The sequence below is a fragment of the Balaenoptera ricei genome, chromosome 9 (genome assembly GCF_028023285.1).
Source record: "Balaenoptera ricei isolate mBalRic1 chromosome 9, mBalRic1.hap2, whole genome shotgun sequence".
NCBI lineage: Eukaryota > Metazoa > Chordata > Mammalia > Artiodactyla > Balaenopteridae > Balaenoptera > Balaenoptera ricei.
The window spans coordinates 28,777,651-28,800,181 of record NC_082647.1 but is presented as its reverse complement, the minus strand read 5'-3'; the positions used below and the strand labels follow the sequence as shown (position 1 = coordinate 28,800,181).

At 36.9% G+C, this 22,531-nt stretch overlaps 1 protein-coding gene across 12 annotated transcripts in view; it reads right to left on the bottom strand.

Annotated features, from left to right (window-relative positions):
• CADPS2 (calcium dependent secretion activator 2) overlaps window positions 1-22,531 on the bottom strand; it is a 555,896-nt gene that overhangs the window by 144,348 nt on the left and 389,017 nt on the right. For all 12 annotated transcript variants that reach the window (XM_059933509.1, XM_059933503.1, XM_059933501.1 and 9 more), the window contains 2 exons: window positions 17,985-18,121; window positions 15,497-15,684 (listed from right to left, as the gene is read on the bottom strand). In XM_059933509.1, the coding sequence (XP_059789492.1) occupies window positions 15,497-15,684; window positions 17,985-18,121 (325 nt within the window). The remainder of the gene's footprint in view (window positions 1-15,496; window positions 15,685-17,984; window positions 18,122-22,531) is intronic.

Genomic DNA, 22,531 nt, shown 5'->3' with positions numbered 1-22,531 from the left:
GGAGGGGATCTGCCTAAATGTTCTGATGTGGACAAACCCAGTAACTTCACTTCCCTTGGCTCGACAGTAGACAGTTCATGTGTTTTTCAGTATCATACAACATTTCAGAGGCCCATAAGGCTAATACAGACTAATTCTGGCATGTTTAACATCCATTTCATCTGGGTGAATTTAGGTAAAGACGATTTACTGGCTGCCAACATATTTTAAGGAGTAATGGTTCTGTGACACACTCCAACAAAAAGGGTGAAACACCCCCTGTATTTTTTTTTTTTGAACACCACGAACCATGAGACCTTGTTGGAGGTTCTTAGTGCAACAGTGAGGTCTGAGAAGGCTGGCAGTAAAGAAATGGGTTTAATTTGTTTTAATAGCACATCCGAGAATTATTTAGTCATGGTATCTCCCTACAATTCCCACTTAAAAAGCACTATTTAGTGCTGATGAGCATTTGTTCTATTACTCAATGAAAACTATAACATCTTCTATGGTTATTTTCTTAATCACTTTTATCAGTGGGACAGCTGCTAGATACCCGAAGGATAAATGTGCCCTTCGCTTTATAATCTCTAGGAGTGGACATACCACCTGGAACAGAGTGCTTGGGAAGTTTGTGGGTTGAATAAATACACCAGGAGTTAACATATAGAAAAGTCCTGTAAATTGACGAGATTTCCTTTACCTTCCCACCTCACACTCCCTCCCTCCCCAAACTCCTCAGGTAGGTTTGCTTGTCCTGGCAGTTTGGTGGTTTGTGGTAAAAGATATTTTGCAAGCAATGAGTGGGCAAATGACAAAGTTCATGGTGCTTTTGAGTTTCTTATAGGCTTCTTTTCACCTGCCCTCTCTGATGAGGAATGTATGACATCTTAGCTTCCTCCAGAGAGAGTGAGAAGGGGAGAGACACCTAGAGGGTGGTATTTCTGAATTGTCAATTCTGCCTACAGCACAGCAGGTAAAAGTCACTTTGCACTTCGTGTATTTCCCACCAATATCCATTTGTGAACAGAATAAAAAAAAAAAAAAAAAGAGGAAGATATAGCACACAAGAAAATAAGAAATGGTGGAAGGTAAGGGAGAAAACAATAATCTCTCATTTTTGTTCTCAAATCTATAACACCTCCTATTGTTTCAAGCAAAATGATGTATCATTTGGATGGTCATATAATATATAATCAGTGTCCTTTTACTTCCCCCGAAATTTTCAAATATCCAGAAGAAGAAATTAATTCTACCCCTATACATTCATTGAAATAGAAGAAACAGATTTTCTAGGAGAAAATATCTCGGAAATGAAATTTAAAAATCATATTCTCTTTTTCCAAACCCTCCTCCCTCCAGATCCTTTCCATATTTGAATTTCTGACTGTATTCTATTTTCTTTGGAGGTTTTAGATACTTCCACAAAAAAAAAAAAAAAAAAGGCAGGAATCTGACACTATGAAGATACGTGATCTTGTGACTTAGTTTTTGTGGTGAAGTAATGATGGACAGACAGGTCAAGGACAGGTATCGAGGTGTCTCATAACTGTCCTCTCCTGGAACCAACTAAAATCAATACTGCACAAAATTCTAGAACTCAAGAAAAATAAAATATCAAGAGGATTTTAAAAATAAAGAGAATTAAGGTTGATAAGTGTTCTCTGATATAAGTATCATCTCTGCCTAATACCTAATATTATTTTTAAAAATAACTTTTTTAAAAAATTAAAGAACTATATACACATCATAATTTGGGAGGAGAATTCAGAAAAATACAAAGACAAAAGTTTTCTTAAATGCCCCAATCAGAAATAACTGGTAATACCATTTTGTAAATATAATCCAGCCTTCTTTCTATAAAGCTATACATTTATTGCACATTCTAATGTATAATTTGATTCTTTTAATGAAGTATAAACATTTTCTCACATCATTTAAATATTCTAATATATGCTTTTTAATGGAAGAATGATTTTTCATTGTATGGATGTACCATGTATTTTTTTAAAAATTTATACTGGAGTATAGCTGCTTTACAATGTTATGTTAGTTTCTGCTGTACAGCAAAGTGAGTCAGTATACAGTATGTATACGTATACATATATCCCCTCTTTTTTGGATTTCCTTCCCATTTAGGTCACCACAGAGCACTGAGTAGAGTTCCTTGTGCTATACAGTAGGTTCTCATTAGTTAACTATTTTATACATAGTAGTGTATATATGTCAATCCCAATCTCCCAGTTCATCCCACCCCCACTTCCCCCCTTGGTATCCATATGTTTGTTCTCTACATCTGTGTCTCTATTTCTGCTTTGCAAATAAGTTCATCTGTACCACTTTTCTAGATTCCACATATAAGCGATATTATACAATATCATATAGAGTGACTCTGTGACTAACTTCACTCTGTATGACAGTCTTTAGCACCATAATATATTATTAATCCAATATTCTATTAGTAGAAATTTAGACTTTTTCCATTTTTTTTCCTACCATAAACACTGTTGCGATAACCAATCTTACACTAAATATTTTTAACCCATCTCTGATTGTTTCCTTGGGATAAATTCCTGAAAGTACATTGTTAGGTTAAAAGGTACTATGGATCAAACTGTATTTCCCTGAAAGTTCATATGTTGAAGTTCCAACCCCCAATATTACTGTGTCTGGAGACAGGGCTTTTAGGAAGTACTTAAGGTGGAATGGGGTCATAGGGCTAGGACACCAATCTGATAGGATTGGTGGCTTTGTTAGAAGAGGAAGAGTGAGATCTTCTTCTCTCTCTTCTGTAAGAACACAGAGAGAAGGGAGTCATCTACAAGCTAGGAAAAGAGTCCTCCTCAAAGCCTAACCACACTAGCGCCCAGACTTCTAGTCCCCAGAACTGTTAGAAAATAAATTTCTGTTGTTTAACCCACCTAGTCTATGGTATTTTGTTATGGTAGCCTGAGCTAAGACAAATGAGATGACATTTTCAGGCATTTGATACATATCACAAAACTGCTTCTTAAGAAAGCACTTACCAGCTTATACTCCGACCCACAGTGTGTGAAATTATTAATTTCCCTCTATCCTCATCAACTGTGGTCTTTATCATTTGTTATAATCATTTTCAACTTTATATATAAAAAGGGTATTTCATTGTTTCAATTTATTAATTTCTATGTTGTAAAATGGCACACTCTTGCTGGTTACATGGGGTCTTTCCACGGGCCATAAAACTCACTGCATTTAATTCATGAAGAACATGTAATTGTGAGATCTATTTATGAAGTGCCCCAACATGTCACCTATAAAATTTGTAAACATATGGTCCAACGTCATTCATTTACTTACTCAACAAATATTTATCGAGTACTGGCCAGGTCCTGGGGATACAATATAAGCACAACAGAAATGACTCCTTCCCTAATAGAATTTATAATAGGGAAAGGCATAAAAAAGAAAAATTAAGACAGTAAGTGTACATCACATTTAAGAAGGGCGGAAGTACAAAGCTCTGATGTAGTTTGAATCTCAGGTAAGGATTCAGTTTGGGAATATTAAAGCTGAGATGCAATGGATGAGCAGCAGTTAACCAGGGGCCACGTGAAGCAGAGGGGTTAGGGAGAGAGTCCCAGGAGGTTCTCCTTTGAGATGTCCAAATGTTTTTCTCAAAATGCAAGTTTTATCATGTGATTTCTGCTCCTATTATATTAGATGGATGTGATACTCCAAAAGTCCCTCTTCACTACAAAACTCCTAAACACTGAATAAATTATAGCAAATACACTGTTAAATGTTATGTTGTACTTATAAGAAAGTTAAAAAGTTCTCCCAAGAGCAAGAAAATAAAAATGAACTAGGAGCTGAAATCAAAGTAGGGGTGAATGTGAACACCAGGGCTGCCTTAGGGGCAAATGTCGATTCCAAGGAGGTTCTGTAGCTGTGTTGTTCAAGGGAATGCACCACAGGCTCAGAGACCTAATCTGCATGGGCTGCTAAACCTGAGATGCCTGCAGAAAATGGGACACTTGAATGGGCTATACTATCAGTGAAAGGATGGGCTAGAAAATCAATATCCTTGCAAAGGAGAACAAACAAGGAAATCTGTCTGTTTGTACAACATCTATAGACTGAGTGAAAAGAGTCTTTCTTGAGAATATGCACCACTTGCCTGACCTCATTAAACTGGGTACCACCTGTGCAATCGAGGAATCTCCAAGATGGAAAATAAAACAGCTCCAGTAGCACCTCCTATCACCAAGTAAAAGCAAGAGCAAATCCTTTTGGGAAGCAAGCATTCTTAACCCTGGCCTTGTAGAATTTCCACAGATTAATCCAAGTATACGTGCTTACTACAAAAACTGCTAGCAGAATAAGCAAACGGTTGACCATGGCAAAAACATCAGCAGAAACAATGGATTTATATAAACACCTATAAATTTTAGTTATTGCAATGATCAGAATACAAAATAACTAATTATAAAAGGTCTAAGGAAACAAAAGCCAAGAAAGGAATGAGAGCTACTCAGAAATGACCAAATGGATTTAAAAAAGAACCTAAGAGAATTTCTAGAACTAAAAAAATTAATAATTGAAATTAACAATTCAATGAGTAGGTTAAAAAGCAGGTGTCATAGCTGAAGAGAGAAATGTGGAAGTAGAGCAACGGCCAGTAAATGATAGTCCACCACCACCTGCCTCTGTGAATCAAATTGTATTAGAACACAAGCTACACTCATTCATTTGCATACTGCCCATTTGGCTGCCTTTGCTCCACATTAAGAGTCAAGTAGTTGTGACAGACCATATAGCCCACAAAGTCCAAGATATTTATTATGTTTACTATCTGGCCCTTTACAGAAAAAGTCTGCTGAGTCCTGAAGTAGAAGACAGAACTAAAAATATTATATAGAATGCAGTTGGAGAAATAAGTAGATAGAATATATATTAGAGACATTAAGAGATACAGAAGATAAAATGCCTAATATATGGGTGATTGGAGTTTAAGGGAGAGCAAGATTGGAGGAGAGACAATATTTAAAGAGATTACAATATTCCAGAACTGATGACAAACATGGATCTTCATATCCCAATCAAGGTAAATTCAAAGAAATTTGAACTTACCCAATATCAGCGCACATGGATCAGAAAGCCACAAAATTCCCAAACAGAATTCTTTAAAAAGAAATCCACATATTACTGAACAGTGAACCCACAAAACACAAAGGAACAAAATAATCCTAAAACTATTAAATCAAATCTCCCTCAAAAGAATGGCAATGAAGCCTTCTTAACCCAGGAAGTCAGAAGAAAATGGAGTACTATCTTCAAAGTTCTGAGAGAAAATAACGGTCAGCGTAGAATGTATAACAAGCAAAATTTTCTTTCAAAAATGTGAATGAAACAAAGAAATTCCAAAATTCGTTATCTATAGGTATTCCATTGTATGGAATTCCAAAGAATATACTTTAGGAAAAAAGTAATTTCTAAATTGAAGCAAGTATTGAATATAAAATAATAAAAATAATGTCTAATGTGTAAGATTAGAAAACAAATAAGGATACAGTTAAAATACCAGATAACATAAGCATGTAAGCCAGGAAGGGGGTGACTGGAGGGAAATGTTCTAAGGTCTCTGCACTTTTCAGAAGGAAGGGAAAATTTGCTGATTAGCATAAGATTTAAAATTTTAGTCACATACATGGTAAAATCTCAAAAGGTGAAAAATGTAAATGAGGAGCAAAAAAGAAAATAAACTGGGTGAAACAAAAAGGAGGCAAGAAAGAAACAAAAAGCTTAGAGACATGAGCCAAAAAGTGCCCAAAATAAAATGGTAGAAATGAATTTACTTATATCAATACACATGATAATTGTAAATGGACTAAACTAATTAAAAAACAGAAATTGTTATATTGGATAATTAAATCAGAATCTAGTGTGCTATTTATAAGACACAAGAATACAGAAAGACTAAAAGTAAGAATAAACATATATCAGACAAATGCCAAAAGAAGGTTACGTTAATAACCATCTAAATAAACTTTAATGTAAAATGCATTATTAATTATGAAAAGGGTCAGTAAATCATAATAATAATTTCCATTCGCCAAGAATATTTAATAATTTTTAAACTTGAATACACCTAATAAACAGTCTCAAAATACAAAGCAAAAATTTGCAGAAGTAGAGGAAGAAACCACCACTGCAGTGGCAGCTTTCCACTCACCTTGGTCATAACCCCACAGATCAAGCAGACAAAAAACCAGTAAGAGTTTAGAAGATTTGAACCACAAAATTCCTGCTTGCCCTACTAAGCTACAGAATATACATATTTTTTCAAATGACATGAAACATTTACAATATTTAACACATAACTGGACATAAAGAAGTCTCAAGTTATGAAGAATCAATATCATACAGATTACATTCTCTGAACACAAAGAAATTAAGTTAGAAATCAATCTTCAAGAATATAACCAAAAAAAAAAATTCACTTTCCTAGAAATTCTAAAATATACTTATAAACAACTCTGTGTCTAAGGAGAAATTATAATGGAAAGTTAGAATTACTTAGAGTGAATTTGAATCAAATACATTATCAAAATGCATATATGTAGCAAAAGCAGTACTTAGTGGAAATTTAACCTTAAATACTTATTTTAGGAAAGAAGAAAAGATGACTAGTAATGAGTTAAACAGCCAATTTAGGAAGGTAGAAAAAATAATCCAAGAAAGTAGAAGGATGGAATAATAAAGTCAAAGACAAAATATAATGAAATGGTTGACTACAAAAGGGGGCACACAGGGGAACTTTTAAGGTGATAGAACCAGCAATAGGGTGGTGAATATATGACTCTTTGCATTTGTCAAAACCCACAGAACTATAAGAACTGTATAGCAAAAAGAGTGAACTTTACTGTATACAAGCTTAAAGAAAAAAAAAAAAATTCTATATCAACCAGGACGCTGAGGGATCCCAGGATGGAATGCATATTGTGCAAGTGACTCTAACTGTATTGTATGACATAACCTCACTAAATAGAGTGGGGGAAAAAAGAAGGTGTCATATTGAACTTTGGAAAACATTTTTGATTGGAAATTCTAAGGCCAATAACTAAAGGCCCTGTACACAGCGTACTCTAGTTGGCAAATTCTGAAACTGCTTTACATATATACTGGGGTTGAACAAATAAGTAAATGGATGGGATGGTAGAAGCCAGATTTCTCACTGTTGAAGAGAGAAGTTACGAATAAGCAAGAGAGGGTGGCTGATACGATCTTTGTGGTATTGGACTAGAGGCGGAGACATCAGTATGAACTCATGGGTTAGTATATATACATACATACATATCACCTAGCTGTGTCCACTCAGAGGGCCTGGAAGCAATGGCATCCCAATAGCAATGAGCATATCCATCATCCTGATCTTGGTTTCTATATACCGTTCTCTAAGAAAAGGTATCAGGGATCTTTGGAGAAATGACTGATTCTAGGGCTGAGGCAGGGAAAAAAACAATATGAACTACAAGCATGTTTTAATACCAGAGAGTAAGAAAGTGCTCAAAAAAACACATCAAAGGGAGTCTGTCTGAAAGAGCTCTCAACGGCTAAAGCTGGAACGATTTGAGCAACAAAACAAAGTAGTATTGGATTACAACCCAAAGTATAAAGTAACTATACATGAATCCATATTGATATAAACAAGTGGTTGACTAAATACACAGGGGACAAGAGACAAATCTTCATTGCAGAAGAATTCCAATTTACTATATGTAGCTAGTCCTCCCTCCAAGAATTAGGGTTTAACTCCCCTCTCTTCTTGAGTATGAGTTGGACTTAGTGACCTACATCCAAAAAATAGCACATGGAGACAGCAAAATAATATCTTTACAGTGGAAAAAGCTGGCAAACACTACCTTAACTAAGTGATCAAGGTTAACATGACCAGTTATGTCTTGTAGATATCATGTGCTCCCAGGAAGAATGAGATGAGAGGGTATTTCATTTCTTCAAAAACCTGTAGCCCCAGTCTAATCGTGAAAACGTCAGAGAAACCCAAATTGAGGGACCTTTGACAAAATATTTGGCCAGTACTCCTCTAAACTGTCAAGGTCATGAAAAACAAGGAGGAGAGACTGAGAAACTGCCACAGATCAGAAGAGACTTGAGGACTGAATGTAATGTGGTATCCTGAGTTGGATCTTGGAAAAGAAAAAAGGACATTTAAAAAAAAAGAAACAACAACAACAAAAAACCCCAATGGACTGGTGAAATCCAAATAAGGCCTCGTGGTTAGTTAAGAGTAATGTGCCAATATTGGTCTTCTAGTTTTGACAAATGTGCTGTAGGAACGTATGACATTATTATGTATGTAACATTAGACTAAGCTGAAATACCAAAATTCTCTGTACCATCTTTGCAATTTTTCTGTATATCTAAAATTATTCTAAAATAAAAAAGTTTATTTTTTCAAAAAATTAATGAAATGGAAAACACAGAAGCAACAGAGTTCAACAAAGCCAAAAATTGCTTCTTTGGAAAGACCAATAAATTTCGCAAACTTCTCATAAGATGGATTGAGGGGGAAAGAGAGAGAGAAGGTAAAAATAAACACTATTAGAATGTAAAGGGAAGATATTTATAGGCAGGAAAAAAAGTATAAAAAGAACAATTTGAATAACTTAATATCAATGCATTTGAAAAATTAGATGAAATGCACTATTTCCCAGAAAATCATAACCTGACAAAATTCACTCAGGAAATAAATGGAAAACCTGATAGTTCTTTAACTATAAAATAAACTGATGCAGTGGTGAAAAGTCTTTTCACAAATAGGTCCCTAAGGCCAGATGGTTTTGTTTTCCTATTTTTTGATGTAACTTTTATTTTTTGGAATAGGAAAAATATTTCTTTCTTTATTTATATTGATGTATAGTTGATTTATAATATTATACTAGTTCCAGGTGTACAATATAGTGATTTGATGTTTTTATGGATAATACTCCATTTAAAGTTATTATAAAATATTGGCTATATTCTTGCTGTTATACGTTATATACTTATATCCTGTTTATTTTATACCTAATGGTTTGTACCTCTCCCAGATGATTTTAAAAATGGGTTACCGATAAACCTTTCGAATCTCAAACAGAACAAGTGGGAAAGCTCCCCAACCCATTTTATATGGCTACAATACCTTGGATACCAAATCCTGACAAAAACAGTATGAGAAAGAAAAATAATAGGCCAATCTTGTGCCTGTTTAGATCAACACAGATCTAAAAGTACCAAACTGACTGGCAACAGTAATGGTAAATGGTTCAGATGTATATATATATAGCTTTTGGGTTTTGTTTGATTGTTTTTATGCCAAAGCATCACATACTATGTTCTTTAAAAATTTTAGTATGTTGGAAAACTACATGGAGATCCAATGCAAGACCCCAAACTCCTTTCCACACTTTAGATGCTAAGAGGCTTTAAAGGTCCCAAGCTTAAGAAAAGCTACACCAGAAAAGTAGCTCTTGCTTCTGTTCATTGTTAACTTGATCTATATTCAAAGTCATACTGAAAAATCCCTTTGCTTTATCTCTTCCTCAGTGATTTACCTTCAGTAGGCTCTTTTGTGCATTGTTTCAGAAAAAAACAGTTGTTTGCTGTGCATGAATGGTGTGGAGGGAAAAGAGAGAAAATTGATTAGGTGACCTTAGTAACCGTTCCCCCCAGCTTGCAGCCTGGCAACTTACTTACTCTGGATGATGGGATACTTGGCTCCTGCTTCCGGCTGTGTCTATGCTGCTGCCGTTAGGCCCACAATGCTTTCCAGCGACACGAGGGGCTGGCATGGAAGGGGGGTGATCCCAGAACCTCCCCATGGCTCCTTCTAATGCTTATGGGTGGTAGTTGAAGTGAGGCACCTATTCAATGCTTTTCCAGTCTCATCTTCCTGCTTGAGACTTGAGTAAATTGTGCTGCAATAACACCACTATCAAGTTCACCTTTGCACTGTCTTTTACAGAGCAATTCCCCAAAGCTTATTTAACTACCATACCATATGTATGGTATGGTATATTTACATGATATTTTCATCATTTACAAAGTGCTTACATAATCGTATTTGACCTATTCAGGAACCTCATCAGGTAGGCAGCATCGATGATATTACTCACAAGGAACAGGTTGGGAAACTGAGGCTCAGGACCAACTGCTCCAAATGAAATAGCTCAAAAGTGGGGGAACCTCGGCAGGAAGACAGTTGTGCTCCTAGCTCCGTGCTATTTCCAACTTAGTAAGTCTCTACCCACATTGCTCACTTTCTGTTTTTTGCCTTATTTTAAAGAGCATAATTATCTTTAGTATCGAATTCCAGCTTGAGCAGGGGTAGATATTTCTGTTCGAAAGTTTGATTGAGGCGGATTTGGGTTGTACTATGGTTTCTGATAGAATCAAAAACGGTTCCTCAGTGTAAATTTAAAAGGCCCTCATTGGTAACTTACCTCTTCCACCTCTGCGCACATATCACCTGGGATAAAATCTGTCAGGTTAGCCATGTAAATTTCAGCCATGTAAATTTCACCTTGCAATGACATTTTATCTGGTTGCTCCCCTGTCCCAGAAGTGAGTCTCTAGATTCACAATGGGTGTGATACCTAGACTTAATTTCTCTAAGTCATATATCAAAGACTAGAATTAAGAACTGGTAATGAAAATTCTTGATGAGCCTATTTGATGCAGTCTTCTATGATGGGACTCAAAATATGCATCCTTGTCTCCAAAATGAGAGGCAGGAAGTTGAGGCATGATTTCTGAAGTGATAGGTAAGAGGAAATGTTATGATCTCTGAAGACGGAGGTACTGTGATATGATGATTTGACTGATTCCCGTGAAGGTTGCCTATTACTCTGTGATATGATCTGGAATCCACAGAAAGTAGGGATTACTTTCCATACAAACTATAGTCACGCTGTACTCCCTGTACCCTGTACTCGAAAGCTCGCACAGCTGAGCTGGCCTCTGCCGGGTGTGTAGCAGCTCTGAGACGGCCCCGCCAGACCGCGCAAGAGTCAGAGACCCTACTGCATCCCTTACATTAAACAGGGACATAAAAGCCGTTTTGTGCTGCGGCTTTAGTTTCTCCACCCTCAGCCTGACTCACAAAACCAAGATGTCTAACCACGCACATCAACCTGGAACCTTGCCCTACAGGCATCGTCTCGGAAAGCCTCTTTTCTCCTCGCTGACGGTGCTCCGCGGCGCTAACGCCGAGCGCGGGCTGCGTTCTTCACGGCCGTACGGGGCTAGCATCCTGCACGAGTGGGTCGGTTTCTGTCCTTGGCTCACTTTTCTCTTTCTTCCTCGGTCCTAGTACCAGCCAGACCTTTTCTGTTTAACTCTATTCTTTTACTCCTGAAACACTCGGAGTGCTATTCAGAGACGCTGTGTCTGCACGGAAGGCACACGCCTAAGCGCGCTCAGAGCCATGTGACACGATGGGCTCCTGGAAACGGTTCACATCCAGACAGCACTGCTGTCCTTCGCGTCCATCCACAACAAAAGGCAGTCTTCTTTTCTTTTGAATTTTTGACAGAGGCGGTTCAGGTAATGAGCAAAACGACTCTTTGAGTGTGTGTCTTGACAGATGGAAAGATGATCTTAACAAGAGAATACGGCAAACGCTGTAGAAAAGTCAGACTTGACATTGACAGTATTTTTAACGGAAGTCTGTATAAATATCAGATGCCACAGACAGGGATGAGAGAAGCTTATTTTCACAAGGGGAGGTTGCTAAAACCCAGAATATTCTATTAGCAAAGAAATTAAGAATATAATTACTTACACGCTGAAATATTTCCACTGAGCAACTACCTATTTTTCACGTTTTTCCTCCTCTTACAGTTTACATGCTTGCGGCTGGCTGACAAAGGGAAACATACCAGAATAATGACTAATCAATACTGATAGAGTATTTTATAATTATCCAGGACCTTCATCTTAATATTTCCCCTTTTCCATATGAGAATGCCCATTTCAGAAATGTTAAGTAATTTGCCCAACATGGGGCAGCTTGCAAATTTCAGAGCCAAGATGCAAGGAGAGATCTTTTGCCTCTTTTAATTCTTTCATTGAGACAGCACGACATCTCTGAATGACATCTGTTAGACTCTAAACATTATAGGAAACATTATGCCTTTTGGGTTATCTTGGAATATTTCTACCCTAACTGAGGTTCAAATTTCCCTAAAACCTATACTCCTTCCTTTCTTTTTTTCTTAAGTTACATATGACCTAAATGCTGAATCAGAGACGGACTCAAATTTCTATTCTAAAGCACCACCCAGAGATACCTTCATAGGTATACATTTTAACCTGGAAAATGAATTTAATGTGTAATATTAAGTATAATATATGCACGAACGTATAAACATACCTTACATTATATTTTACAGTGTACCATCATAAGGAAAACAATAGTTTACAGAATAGAAGTAACTATGGCAACCCACAGGTTCAAATCAGGCTGCCTCCCAGGTGGTGGCAGCAGCTCCCAGTGGCCTCAGTAACTTTCCATTAAAATGTGTCTCAAACACATACATTTTGGGGGCACATAAGCTGAATTTCCCACTTCAATTTAATTTTAAATTAAATTCTCAATTTAATTTTACCTTTCTGTGTTAATGACTGAAATAATCTGATCATACAGGGCTCTCTGGGTTTGCCTGTTCCACTGTAACCTTTTCATCCTCTTGCATTTCAGAGTGCTGCCTAACACTGGGGGGCCGAGCTTTTGATATCCATTGGTCAGGAGGAATTAAGACAGTGCCCAGAGAGATACGAGACAGTGTCTACTACTGTACAACAGCCCCTCACTTCGACTATCAAAGGTTACCCATCTGGTTATCCTCACGGTCCCCCGCTTGCCCTGCCACCTCACCCAACACCCCCCGCCACCCCGCCAAAGTTTGCTGAGTGTGGAGGGTTTAGCTTGGGGTAATAGGAAAAGTGACTAAACTCTGTAACATTCCCCTAATTTCCAAGGAAGGCTGAGTTCCATCATGAGGTGAAAGTCTGAAGAGATTCTGAGATTAGGATCAGTCTTATTTTATCGTAGGATGAGAAAAGGCAGTAGTGGGGACTTCAGCAAGTACTTATTCTACACCCACAATATGCAAGGCACTGTGTTAAGGTTTACAGAGAGTAATAGGGGAATGAGAAGTAGTTTTTGCTTTTAAAATATGATCTAGTGCAGTAGAAGCAGGCGTGCACGTGTGCGAGTGTATGTGTGCATACAAGTATACATGATAAAGTTTATAACTACAGGTACAAGGTTTGTAGTGTTTGCTTGAGTTAACAGAAGTCTTCTCAGAGGAATTTTGTGATATCTGACTGTTTAAAAACTTGAAAAAAGAAACCTTACAGGGAGGATAAACAGGTTGTCTCGGGTAAAGATTATGGAGCGCAGAATACCGGGACTTCAAACGAGGTAGATAGAACATGATGATATTGGAAAAACCCGATACGTGTAATTTATTTTTAATTTATTAATGAAATGAGAGTCACCGAAGGCTTTTGCAAAGGAGTATGGTAAAAGTTAGCCTGTAACTTTGAAGGTGATTGCTAGACTAATGTGGGGAGGAAAAAGCAGTAGACAGATGAATAAAGGTAGATAAGCAAGAAAAAATAAAGGCCAGAATTAGGGTAGACACAACGGAAACGCTAAAAGACAAATCTGAGGAGTACTGTAAAGACAATATTGACATTGGCAACAAAATGGGGCTAGGAGGTAAAAGGAAAAGATAAATGAAAGATGAATGGCCATTACTGGAAGTGATATTAATACAAATAACAAAGTCATTCATTCATTCATCAAGTATTTACTGAACACTTACTTTGTGCCTGAGTGTTACTTCTTGTCAGGCACTCTGCTAGGAGCTCAGAGAGGTACAGGAGCTGGTTTCATGAGATGATGGATTTAGTTTTAAATGTGGAGAGTTTAAGGCATCAGTAGAAGATTCAAGCTGCCAGTTGTAGATAGAGATCTGTAGCTTAGGAGAATAATTGGGTTGGAATTATCTGTATGAAGAGAGGTCATAGTTGAAGCTGTGGAAAGTGGCAAGATCACCAACACAGAATTTTTCACTGAAGTAGAAAAAAATTCTCAGAAAGAAGAGAGCAAGTTCAAGAACAGACGTGAGAAAATGCCACACTTGGGGTCTGGAGAAACACAAACTATTAGCAAAGAGACGGCCAAAAAAAAAATGAAGATAATAGAATAAAATAAAAAGAGGAGCGCTGAGATAGCTGCATCAGGGAAAATGAGCAGCATTTACAGAAGCACGGGGTCTTGGATATTCCACAGCGCCAACTTTCCCATGAGAGTAAGGAGGGTGGAGCTGGAGAAGGCAATCCATTTCAAGCAGCCTCACCGGCAAGTGAGGAGCTGGGGGCCAAACAGGGGAAATGGTGAGAGGAGTTTGGTGGGGAAGAGAAAGAGAACAATGGAAAGGTAGCTTGACGGGATAATAATACTTAAGACAATGTAAACTATCCCTTAACAATTTTTTGACCACTCGCAAGCCAGGCACTGTTCTAAGTGCTTGATATACACGAATGCGTTTAATCCCTATCACAACTTATGATCTCTGAGAGAGATACTATCTTATGTCTTTCTTACAGATGGGGAAATAGAGACAGAACTCGATGAAGAAACTTGCCCTACCTCACCTAGTTAGCAAGTATTACCGCTCTGTTATGTTGTGAGGCTAGATGAAGCTCAGGCTTGTGGGAAGAAAGGAAATATAAAGAGGGGGAGACAGAATAACGGGTGAGGCAAGGTACAAAGGGGATGAGATAAAGGGTATCTCCTTTATGGGAGGAGCCCCACCTAGCGAAGGTTCCCTGGAACAAGATTGGGAGGAGAGAGGGAGCAAGGTGGAGAGATTTTTAAGGTCAGAGATGCACAGTAGCGGGGGGCCTGCATTAGGTGATATTTTGCCCTTTTGGTAAAACAAGAGGTGAGGTCACTGGCTCAAGAGTGCTAAAAGGGGATACTTGTTCCTCAAGTATGGATTAGGGAAGGGGCTGGGAGGAGACTCTACATAAACCCCATTATTTATCTCGCTTTATCCATGAACACTTGTTCCACAGTGGAAAAGCAAGAATCATTAGGTATGCACAAACCTGTCGCCAAACCCTACCCAGACATCCACATGCATTACAACAGAAATACAGATGACACTTAAGCTGGGCAGACCCTAATACTAGGTGGTACATAAGAACTAAAAGGCGACTTCTAATCTCATAGCCTCTCTCCCTCTCTGTTTCAAGTGGCTTTAATGGCAAAAAGAAACATAAAGTGCAGCCCACCTAAATCACCGGCATATTGATGTACATTTTTCCTTTGTGGGTTTTTTTTTTTTCCTCTTGTAAGAAGCGTTTGCTATTTAAAATCTGTTACTAGGTGATAATAGCATTTTTCTCTCTTCCCAAGTCACCCCTCCACATTTCACTGTGTGTTTGCAAGTAAAAATACCTGTTGCCATGCACATGAGAGGCGCAGAACGCAAAGCTGTAATGAAGCAGGGTTGGGTCAATGACAGCACCGTTTTCTGAATGCTCCATCAGTTCTGTAAGGTAGCAGAGGTGTCTGTAACAGCCTCTCACGCCATAACGGGCACAGTACTCATCCAGCACAAAGACTTGGCCAGGGCTAAACCACCCCTGCAAAAGGAAGAACAGAAATATATATATATATATATATTTTTTTTTTTTTTTTTTTCTTTTTCTGTACCAGGATTTGCTTTTCTGTAGGCACTGTTAGGCATTATAAGCAGAAGCTGCGTTACAGTGTCTTTTGACAATATTTTTTAAATTAGTAGTATGTTTCCTATTGTTTTCCAAAGAGCGAATGTCATCGATTTTGGAACTGATCTGGGCCACTGACAACGTGAAACCATCCTGTCCTTATTGCCACAGTGAGGCATGGGCAACCTGTTCTCCTCCACTGTCACTCACAATTACTCAAATTTATTCACAGCATCTAAACTGTCAGTCACAAAGAATGACATTACAAAAAACTTCAATCTCTATATGAATCAATTAAAAAGAGAATGGTAAAGCAGACATGATAACTGAAATTGCCTAGTTTCCAAAAGCATTTTTATAAAGTGAACTAAGAGAATTTCAGTAAGTCTAGCAGTGGTAAACATGTACTATTTGGGTGTTTAAATATTTGGGATATTGTTCTCATTCTACTGTCTTTCTATGACCAATACAACAAAGTTAATGTTTTACAGCAGTAGTTCCTGGTTCTCTTGAAATGAGATGTTAGGATGGGTGTGTATGTTGGCTAAAAAGAGACGGCCAGGTTAGGTAGAGCTGGTTTATAAAATATTTCAGTGGATTATATGGATTAATTTAATATAAAAAAGAGAAAGAAGGTGGAATGGAGAGTTTTCAAAGGGGGCAGCATAATTGTGCAAGAGAGGAAAAGAATAGTGAGAAATACAGAGAAAGATGAGACTGCAATAAAAAATAACTAAAAAGGAAGAGGAGAAAAAAGAAAACCAGAATACTACTTACTGTGGTGATAGTATAGGCACTGTACCAGACATACTATGTATATATTTAATATTTAGAACCATCATGCATAGTAATTACTATGACTCCATGTTACAGATACAGAAGCTAAAGTTCAGAGGTAATCAGTGAATTGCTCAAGATGACAGTGCAAATCCGCTGCTGACCATGATTTACATCCAGGGTCATCTTGCGCTCAAACTTCTCTTTCTAATCACACCTACCCTCTAGGTGCAGTTGAAGACACACTGTAGTGTTCTTCTCACACTTCATATGGCACATGAGGTCATCCACATAATGAAAACGACTTTTGACAGTTCAGGAACTAACCCCACAGAGTGGAATCCAAGAGGAAAGTGTTCCTATTGATGATCAGTCTATGTGTGCTTGTCCACAGAAAGATACATGAGGGTTTTGTGATGACTTGTTTTACTCTCCATGTAATTGTAAAGTTTGGGCTGGATCGGGTTTAAGCTACACAATTACATGTTGAATAATAGGTACTTAAAAAAGAGTCTATAAGTGAATTAATGAACCATCAGCGTGATCATGGCAATAAATTGTTTCATTTCTTCCTATCTACTGAAACACCTCTGATGAACTGAGAGCACATCCTGTCTAAAATCTTATTTTAAAGAGAGTGTAACTTTACTGCATGCAGCTACCATGTTCAGTAGCCAACAGACTAAGTGGTGATAGAAATAGGGATGTTCCAGCTGGAGAAATTCCAGAGGAACTGCCATGAACAAAAATCCTTGGATTTAAAGGTACATAACGATTTTTAGGCTATAGTTTAATGCCCACATTCTAAGGAGTCAAGCATTCCTTCTAAATGTAAATTATACTTTGTATCTCGAATTTTGGCTGGTTTAAACACAAAGTAGCAGTTTAGCTACTTGATTTAATGTCTTTTTTTTTTTTTTTTAAGGAAATTCAAATTATCTTTGGAGGGTTAGATGAAACTAAAGCTTTCCTCTGTTACATACAGCCCCTGTCATCGTATTATTTATTGCACTGTTTCTTTTCCCTGTCACTTAGATTGTCTTTCTAGGAACAAAAGGGAGACATGAATAGTACCACCATTAGGTAAGCAGAATTTAAACCTTAAAATGTCTGTACAGGTGTTAGTAAATCCTATCACAGAGGTTTTTTATCTTTAGTAAAGCCTTCTATTTTCATTCCACCTTCTCCGGAGGGGCTGAGAAACCACAGTTCAGAATCTGCTCGAGTCCATTCTCCTGTCTATTGAGTGGCACAGCAGTGGTCTTCAAGTGTATAATTTTCAAATTGGGAAGCAATCGATTGGAATCCTTTATCCCTAACTCCAACTATAGTTATTAAATGAGTCAGGGATAAAAGGCCGCTTCATAACAAGTATTTCTCACTTTTAAAAATCTTTCACTCTAACCTATAGGGGACGAGATAGACAGATTTGTACTAACCAAGCAAGAATAGGAATCGTTCAGTCTGTGATCCAAAGTCTGCCTCTGGAGTATTCTAAAAAGGAAGGCGTGGTCGAGCTTGCAGGGATTCGCAGAAATAAACTCATCCATACCATGTTTCTGAAAACGGTCTGCATCTGTAAATTCAGAAAGGCATGTACAATACATTTATTTTTCTGGTTTAATAATAGGCAAACGTGGTTTTTGAACAACACAAAATGCATGTCTCATGATAACAGATGACTACTTTCCATTACATAAAATATGATGCCACGAATTCAGCATATAACCATAAAATGCAACATTTTTTGGAGCCTAAATAAAAATGACAGGGAAAAATCTGCCAATCATTTGGAATGAAGGAAATTCTATTCACATTCAAAGCTACTTCAAATATCCATCATAGAAATAATCTTTTTTCCCCCAATTTAAGAAAAGTTGATGCATTTGAAGTATACATTTACTGCAGGAACTGCCTGGAAAAGAACCCGGGCCTATTTATAAAAAAAAAACTGACAACGATGGCTAGAAGCCTGCTTTCCAAATGGCAAACTAGGGCAGAAATGAACATACTAGCTTCAGCTGGATCACTTCCAGTCTTTTTTTGTAGGGAGCTTTTAATGGGACCAACTTTAATGTAGAAATGGCAATGAATGCTCTCAGGCTTCAAGTTTAAGAGACATGAAAAAGGGAGCATCATGTTTGTGCAAATATGCAGACAAAGCACAACGTCCCAAATGGCACTTCAATCAAAGACCCAAATTTATTGTTCTTTACAGATTGCATCTTTCAACGCCTATAGACCCTGCGGGTTTATCAAAAGGCAAGCTTTTATGATTGCTTTCATTAATGGTATGTTTTGTCAACGTCTTCAATGTGAGTTATTTACTAAGGAGAGAGAAAGAGAGCCACACAGCACCCGAAAGGAGTGCTGGGCGTTACTACATTAGCTCTGTTAGAGATGTCGCGCATATTGGGCAAACAATCAGTTATCAAGATAAAAGTGGGCTCTCCTCACAGTGGTAGAGCTGAGACTCCATTGTTCCTTAAAATTCACGGATAGATCTCATTACTGCTCATCACAAGAAGCAGAGTCCTAAATGTAAGCTAAATGTAGTTTTTAAAAACCTATATGGTCCAACCCTAAAACTGCAAAGGAAAGGAGACAAAAGCTTATTGATTAAACCCAATTATAGAGTCAGGCTCATAATAAAACTCAATATTGATCTGTGGACATGATGCTAACATAATCAGTCACATTTAGATATTTAGCCCAGATCATATTGATCCATGTCAAGTTCAACTTTCAACCATATTTGTAGACGGAAGAACTATATAATTCAAGCTGAAGGGTCTTCAGAATCACATGTAAAAAGAAAAGATACACAAACTAATTTATACCTCACGTCAGTGACAGATATCAAGAGGTGAATGCAGCAAGCAAGCAATGAATGGCCATTCATCAATGATGTAAGGTATACAGTTATGGTTCATGGAGAAAGTAGCATATGTATTCTTCTGCATTTAGTAATTACTTATCTGAATGATTAAATACATTACATGTGGTAATTAGTGTTAGTTGCATGAACACTAAACTGCTTTTCCTGAACTGAGAAATGAGATAATTCAACTTCTCCTGTATTTTATTCTTATGTCTGATAGTCTTTTAACATAAAGTATATGATAATGTGAAATAATATCAAATGTGGAGGAAGAATATTGACAAATGCAAGGCATACATATGATAAAATCAGAAGATTTTGTATTTTAAAGAATTTATCTTAGAATCTTCATCTCTCCATTTATTTGAGTAAAAAAAATCTTTTAGTATCACCTTTATGAAATTAAATTACTAGTTTTATAAAACATCTGCCGAATTTTATTATTTCTTTCACCAGAGAAGGTTATAACAAGAAGTTAAAAATAACACCCATTAATGGTTTATGTGTTGACAAGAGGATATATAATAAACTTCAGAGAAAAAAATCCATAATTCTCCTTTTACTATAAAGGTTTGTAGAAGCAAATTCTTATTTTAAAATAATGGGTATACAGTCTTTAAATAAGATACACAAGTTTCTGAAAAAAACTGAGTCTATAGTTCATTTCCATAATTAAATCATATTTTCAAAAATAAAGGTACCTTACGAATTATCTTCCTTATGAAATATAACTCAAAACCATATATTATTTAATGTGAGAAACCTTTCCAAATCACACACATAAGTGGAAAAGTACTTTTCTAGCAAATACTATTACTGATAAAAATAATATTTATGATAGCAATTTAAGTCACAAACATAGAATGTATACTGACGGTGAAAGAACATACAGGCAAACAAACCCACTAAAATTTTTATTAAAAACAACAACAACAACCTACAATCTCTTCAGGGCTGTAAATTCTATGAAAGTGAAATGTACTTTCTATGTCATCTGATCAGCACAATTCAAAATATTTTATGTAAATAAACTTCACCATGCACTATTTTACCATTAGTTTCCATGAATTTATGAATAAATTAGAAAGGCAACAGTTTTGATCTCCCTGTGTGGGAAACCTTTCATTTTAAAATTCTCTCATGGAACAAACATATGGACACCAAGCGGGGGAAAGGGGGGGGGGGTGGGGGTTGGTGGTGGTGGGATGAATTGGGAGATTGGGATTGACATATACACACTAATATGTATATAACAGATAACTAATAAGAACCTGCTGTATAAAAAATAAAATTCAAAAAAATAAAAAAATAAAATAGAATTCTCTCATGAACTAAAGTAAAATAGGAAAATAATTATCATTAAAATAGCTAGTATCTTATTTTTATAAAAGAATATTTTCATATAGTTTTCTCTTGGCATAACATGTCTTTATTAACTGTGAGGGTAACACAGAGTTATCATCTGGGTCAAATGGAAAACATGCTTTCAATCAATTACATAACCAAATCCAAGGCTTGGAGACTTGCTTTAAAACTGAGTTATACTCGATCATCTTCAATTCATGTTCATCATAACACAAAATTATGGTGACGAGTCTTAAACGGAAAATTATTCATGGCACTAATCAAATGTTCAATGACAACTTAGTTCAGTTCAGTTTGTCTGCTGAAACAATATAAGGAAATCATCGAAAGAAACCAACAAGATAAGAGCTAAAACAATGTACTGTAAAACTGTCATATATTGTGATGATTAACCTGTGGACTAAGTACAGATGTTGGACATGATAAATGAGGGTACTGGTGGAGAGTTTCTATGGTAACAGTTGGATACATGCTCCAGCATCTTTAAGTAGTACTGTCACCAGGTGTGGTAAAAGTGGATGGAATAAAACCCAAATTGAGAAGGATTACTATTTGCTATAGATTTAAGAAATTATAGAGGCTTTACTCAAATGGGACCTGAAAATTTAAGTTTTTCATTAGGGTAATAGCTATTGGAATTCAAGAGAAAAGAATAATAAGCAGGTTCACGGTATCAATTTAAACAGTTAACAATGACTTGCAAATAGCTAGCAGAGAAAACCATGTGAGGTCTACTAGCAAGCTGGCAGGTCCCACTGTGGTGGGAGGGCTATTTGGTGGGCACAGCCAGCTCCTATGTGCTCAGGAACCCAAATCCCAGGAAGGGCACCTAAGTCAGAAATCAGAATGTGAGAAGGGTAAAAATTAACTGAAATGTTTCTCTTCCTTTGCAACTAATTCTAAGGATACTGCGTGCTTTTCTTTTTCTTTTCTTTCCTTTCCTTTTTTTTCCTTCCCTTCCCTTCCCTCCCCTTCCTTCCTTTTTTTTTTTTTTTCTTTCTTGCTGTTCCTGGTAGTGTGAGAGATTAGGGATATAAAAGGGAAAGGGGAAGAAAAAGAGAGTTGGAGGAAGGGGCAAGAACAGGACGGCACTGTAGAAGAGGAGGCCATTTATCAGCCTTCTGAGACCACTCAGGTGCTTGGTCCCAGGCCTTGGACTCCAGTACCGAAAGGACTAAGAAGACGGTGCTGCTAGCTAAGAGCCTGTCTTCTCTGCAAAACCTTGAGCTAAACTAAGCAGCATATGAACCTCTGAAATACAGTAACTTGTTTTAAAATTATCCTGTTTAGGAGTTTGCCTGTAGCTGCATTTACCACTACCCACCCCAATTAGACTTTCCTTTTAGCACCAACTCTCACTGAGCTTGAAAATTTACAGCAAGTTAAAAGTGGCACAGAGAAGTACCACTTCTCTTTTTAGAGCACCCATACAGCCTTCAATAGGAAAAGTTTAATGTTTTAAAATTTTATGCAGATTATCTTGTTGGTATGTTCACGTACATACGGTTTATGCTGAAGACCTAACAGAAAAGGTTGGTAGATATATTCATGAGGGGTCTGTTCATGCCTCCATTATTGACCCAAATAATTTCTTGGCTTGTTTTGGTTAATTGATTAAAAATGAATATATGGATTTACACATCTTACTTTCTGCAGCAAATAACAAATAAATAATACTTTTATATGATGACAATTTTAACAAACACATACAGACCTATAATCATAGGCAAAGTACACAGA